The sequence below is a fragment of the Pristiophorus japonicus genome, chromosome 3, assembly GCF_044704955.1.
Source record: "Pristiophorus japonicus isolate sPriJap1 chromosome 3, sPriJap1.hap1, whole genome shotgun sequence".
NCBI lineage: Eukaryota > Metazoa > Chordata > Chondrichthyes > Pristiophoridae > Pristiophorus > Pristiophorus japonicus.
In genome coordinates, this window is record NC_091979.1 from 322,498,047 (window position 1) to 322,502,322 (window position 4,276).

General features: G+C 48.6%; 1 protein-coding gene across 1 annotated transcript; it reads right to left on the minus strand.

Moving 5' to 3' along the window:
- Positions 1-1,827: 1,827 nt before the first annotated feature.
- Positions 1,828-3,826, minus strand: LOC139259619 (fibroblast growth factor-binding protein 3-like). Its single transcript, XM_070875105.1, has 2 exons — positions 3,738-3,826; positions 1,828-2,967 (listed from the first exon to the last, which is right to left on the minus strand). The coding sequence occupies exon 2, from the start codon at positions 2,867-2,869 to the stop codon at positions 2,141-2,143; it is 729 nt and encodes a 242-aa protein (XP_070731206.1). The 5' UTR covers positions 2,870-2,967; positions 3,738-3,826; the 3' UTR covers positions 1,828-2,140.
- Positions 3,827-4,276: the final 450 nt, after the last annotated feature.

The following is a 4,276-nucleotide window of genomic DNA, read 5'->3' on the forward strand; positions in this document are numbered from 1 at the left end:
TTTGGCGTGAAAGCAAGTTATCCTCGCTTCGAGGGACCGTCTATGATGATCTAATCTAATCCCACTTTCCAGGGCAGAAGGGGACAGTGTTTCTCCTTAGTTCATGAGATTGAGAAATAAGCAGAGGAGGAGGGTGAATTAGAGTGGGTGAATGTAAATATTCCTACTGTACATAGCACATTATTTTGCCACTGACAAAACATCCTCCAAGTGCTTGCTGATTGCTGCTTTGCCTTTGACAGAGTGACTTTGGAGGTTACTTGTAGAAAGTACAGCAGGTTATTTATACATCACTTAGCTTGTTGTCCTGTATTAGGGAGAGGCGAGGCACTGTCATAGCTGAGTTAAACTGCCGGCTCACCTTGTATTGAAACCGAGGACAGCAGCTGTGAGAATATGTGTGTGTGTAAGCACACTGCTTTTGTCTCTCGCTGTCTTTCAGATGAGAGTTAAACCAAGGCCCTCTCGGGTGTACGCAACATATCCCATAGCACTGTTTCTCCTCGTGTCCTCGCCAATATTTATCCCTCAGGCAAGACCTAAAACAGATTTATCTGGTCATTTATTTCATTGTTGTTTGTGGGAGCTTGCAGCGTTTGCTACATTACGACAATGACAACTCTTCAAAAAGTACTTCATTGGTTGTAAAGTGCTTTGGAACGTCCTGAGGTGGTGAACGGCGCTACAGAAATGCAAGTTCTGTCCTTTCCTCCTTTCAATGGTCATTTTCTAATGTTTACCAGAGAACCCCCCCCCCCCCCACGCAAAGCGTCTAGCGGCATTTAAAAATATCCCACGCACAATTGAAAAGGATGTGGGAGGTACTGTACTCTGGCGCCTTTAAAATGTGGAGTTCTCCTGCATGCAGCACAAAGCCCAGATGGCGTGAGATTCCCTGGCACAGTCATTCTCCACTCCCGGTTTCAGTGCACCAGCATTTGGTCAGCGATGTGCAGGCCGAATGCATTTGCATCGAATGTAACAAGCGGCGATAGAATGGCAGCGCAAGCTGCTGCCGAAATTCGGAACGATGCTGTAGCCGGCAAGTGCTCACACTGGGCCAGACCAAACCGTTCATGGCTTGTGCTCCAGCTGCTGATTGGCATTCCTCTTCACACTCACTCTTCATCATGCTGTGCCAGTAAGCGTGCCTCAGTTTCCCACCAAAAATAAGTTAGTCCTTTCAAACATAACATTAAACACAACAAATGGGATATGCAATGGGCCGGGATGAAAGATGATGTAATAAATTCATTCATTGCCACCTCTCATCTGAGTTATGGATCAGCCCAGCAGGTAACTACAGTTCCATGTGTGACAGACACCCTCAAAGCCTCCCTGATAAAGTGCGACATCCCCACCGACACCTGGGAGCCCCTGGCCAAAGACCGCCCTAAGTGGAGGAAGTGCTTCCGGGAGGGCGCTGAGCACCTCGAGTCTTGACGCCGAGAGCATTCAGAAACCAAGCGCAGTCAGCGGAAAGAGCGTGCAGCAAACCAGTCTCACCCTCCCCTTCCCTCAACGACTATCTGTCCCACCTGTGACAGGGACTGTGGTTCTCGTATTGGACTGTTCAGCCACCTAAGGACTTATTTTTAGAGTGGAAGCAAGTCTTCCTCGATCCCGAGGGGTATGGCGTGACTATCTCACCTCCATTCCGAGGGACTGCCTATGATGATATGGTGTGACTATCTCACCTCCATTCCGAGGGACTGCCTATGATGATATGGTGTGACTATCTCACCTCCATTCCCTTCTGATCAATGCTCTATAACACAGGTTCCAGGCAATGCTAAGGCAACCAAGCACAATAACAAACGAGCTTTCACTGATCTTTAATGTTATGTCTTACAAATTAATTAAAAATACAAAACCGAGAACATTTTATTTAAATGTTAAATGATTAAATCCATAAAGATAACGTTTAAAACTCGCCATTTAACAGCGTTTCGCTTGATACTGTAAGTCTGTTTAGTATTTGAAGAGTCAGTTGTATTAGGAGATTGGATCCGAAGTTGCCTTTTTTTCTGGTCTTTATTATTAATTGCTGTTAATCACTCTGGAGGAAGGAGGTGTTTCATATGGACACACCTGAGGCTGGGCACTAGGTTTGCTGTGTGTAGAGAGCGCGTGTGTTGAACTAGCCATTCCACAAGTTCACGAAGAATGCACAGAGCGAGTGCCACTTCTCAGCACAGTATGTCTGGGACAGCGCGTCCTGCAACTCCGGGTTGTCAGCATTCATTTCACTCAGTGTGCGGGGCTCCTCGCTGTTCATAGAATCGGAGGCTTTGAAACGTTTCCCCTTTTTAAAGGGTTTCTCGGTGGAGTCAGCTTGGTCCAACACGGTGGCCTTCTCGGTCGGCACTTGGACAGAGCCCTTCTTGTGCCCAGCCCCCTTTAAAAGAACTTTGTCCTCCCGCTTGCTCGGGTCCAAGCTCTTTTCCTTCAGTTTCAACTGCGATTCCGCCGGTGCCTTTTTGCAGATCCTGGTCTTTAAGGTTTTGTCTCCGGCGCAGGCGTGTTTCTTCCTCTTGACTCTGCCAATGGCTTGCTTCCAGTACTGGCCAGCTTTGGTGCTGTAAGTGGGGCAGCTCTGCGGCCTGCCCGTGTACTTGCACCAGTAGCTGCCGCCTGGGTAACTGCAGCTGAGCTGGAGGGTTAACTCTGCCTCCCCCGTAATGTCCCAGGAACACGCGTGGCGATCCCTGGTGCTCAGCGCTCCTTTGCTGGGCAAGGATTTGCCTTTGCGCTTTTTGCTCGGTCGATTTACCTGCTCGTCGTCCTCCCCGCTTTTCACCCCTTCCCCTGGAAACGAGAGGAGGCACAGCAGGAAGAGAAACAGAGGCGACATGCAAAAGTGCTTCATATCACCTTCTGACTGCGGAGCTGGGACCCAGGAAGCGACCGCCCTTGGGAGATCTTGCGGGAGGCGAATGTGATGTTTTCTATTCAAATAATAATCCTCTAAAAGAGAAACATGCACTTTAATATGAACATAATATAAACTTTAATATGAACATAATATAAACTTTAAACAATAAAGATATTTACCAATATGGTCGGATAATGAATCTAACCTAAGCCTGTTGAAGTTAGAACCGTGCATTAATGTTATCGCCAGTTGCACTTGTATTGTGGAGTTGTTTGAAAGTAACAAGATTTGGTCGCTGGGGGTATAGTTGTATTGAGAGCAGTTGGCATAATCTGGACACACTGCCCTTGCCTGTCAAACATTGGGCAGCTTACGTGACGGTGTACACGGAACACTGGGGCTTCCCCCCCCCAACAGTTGGGGAGTAACAGAAATGATACATTAAGGAATATTTTTGTAACGTCATGTTAAAATCGTGGTTCTCGGCGTGTACCTGTCAGTCGCCCAGTCAGGAAAATGGAGCCAGTTGGAATCTGCTCAGATCTCCGAATCATTACTCGGGGAAAATAAAGACTTTCACCCCACAAGTAATCCAGAACGTGACTGATCAGGATTGGCGAGGTCTATTTTCACCCTGCCTCTTGCAGTTTCACAGTCCCGTATTTGTGAGTTCATTTTCGTCGCTTATCTTATCCACTGCCCCCCCGCCCCCCCAAAAAAAAAACAATTGTGAAACCTTTAACAAGATGCTAGAAAAGTTAAATAACGTGCGGAAACTAGTGAAATCTCATCGTCAACTTCAAAAGGCATCATTACAAACTAAAGCGACCGTTCTCGGGCGCCCCAAAGTGTGTTTACTCACCGTCCGAGCAGCAAGCTATCCTGTGAGTGTGGCTCAGAGCCTGCCCTGTGAGTGTGGCTCAGAGCCGCGGTCCCCTGGCAGCGAGAGCTGGTTGGAAAAGAGCAGCTGCTGAAAAATTCGCATTGCTGGTTGGACAGAACTCCCCAGCAACCACTCCCCCCTCACTCAGCATTGAAGCACTGACCACACTCGGGCAACATAGTTCGCATGCCAGACACGAGACTCCCAAAGCAAGCGCTCTACTCGGAACTCGTCCACGGCAAACGAGCCAAAGGCGGGCAGAGGAAACGTTACAAGGACACCTCAAAGCCTCCCTGATAAAGTGCGACATCCCCACTGACACCTGGGAGTCCCTGGCCATAGACCGCCCTAAGTGGAGGAAGTGTATCCGGGAGGGCGCTGAGCACCTTGAGTATCATCGCCGAGAGTATGCCGAGAGTATGCAGAATTCAAGCGCAGGCAGCGGAAGGAGCGTGCGGCAAACCAGACTCCCACCCACTCTTTCCTTCAACGACTATCTGTCCGACCTGTGACAGAGA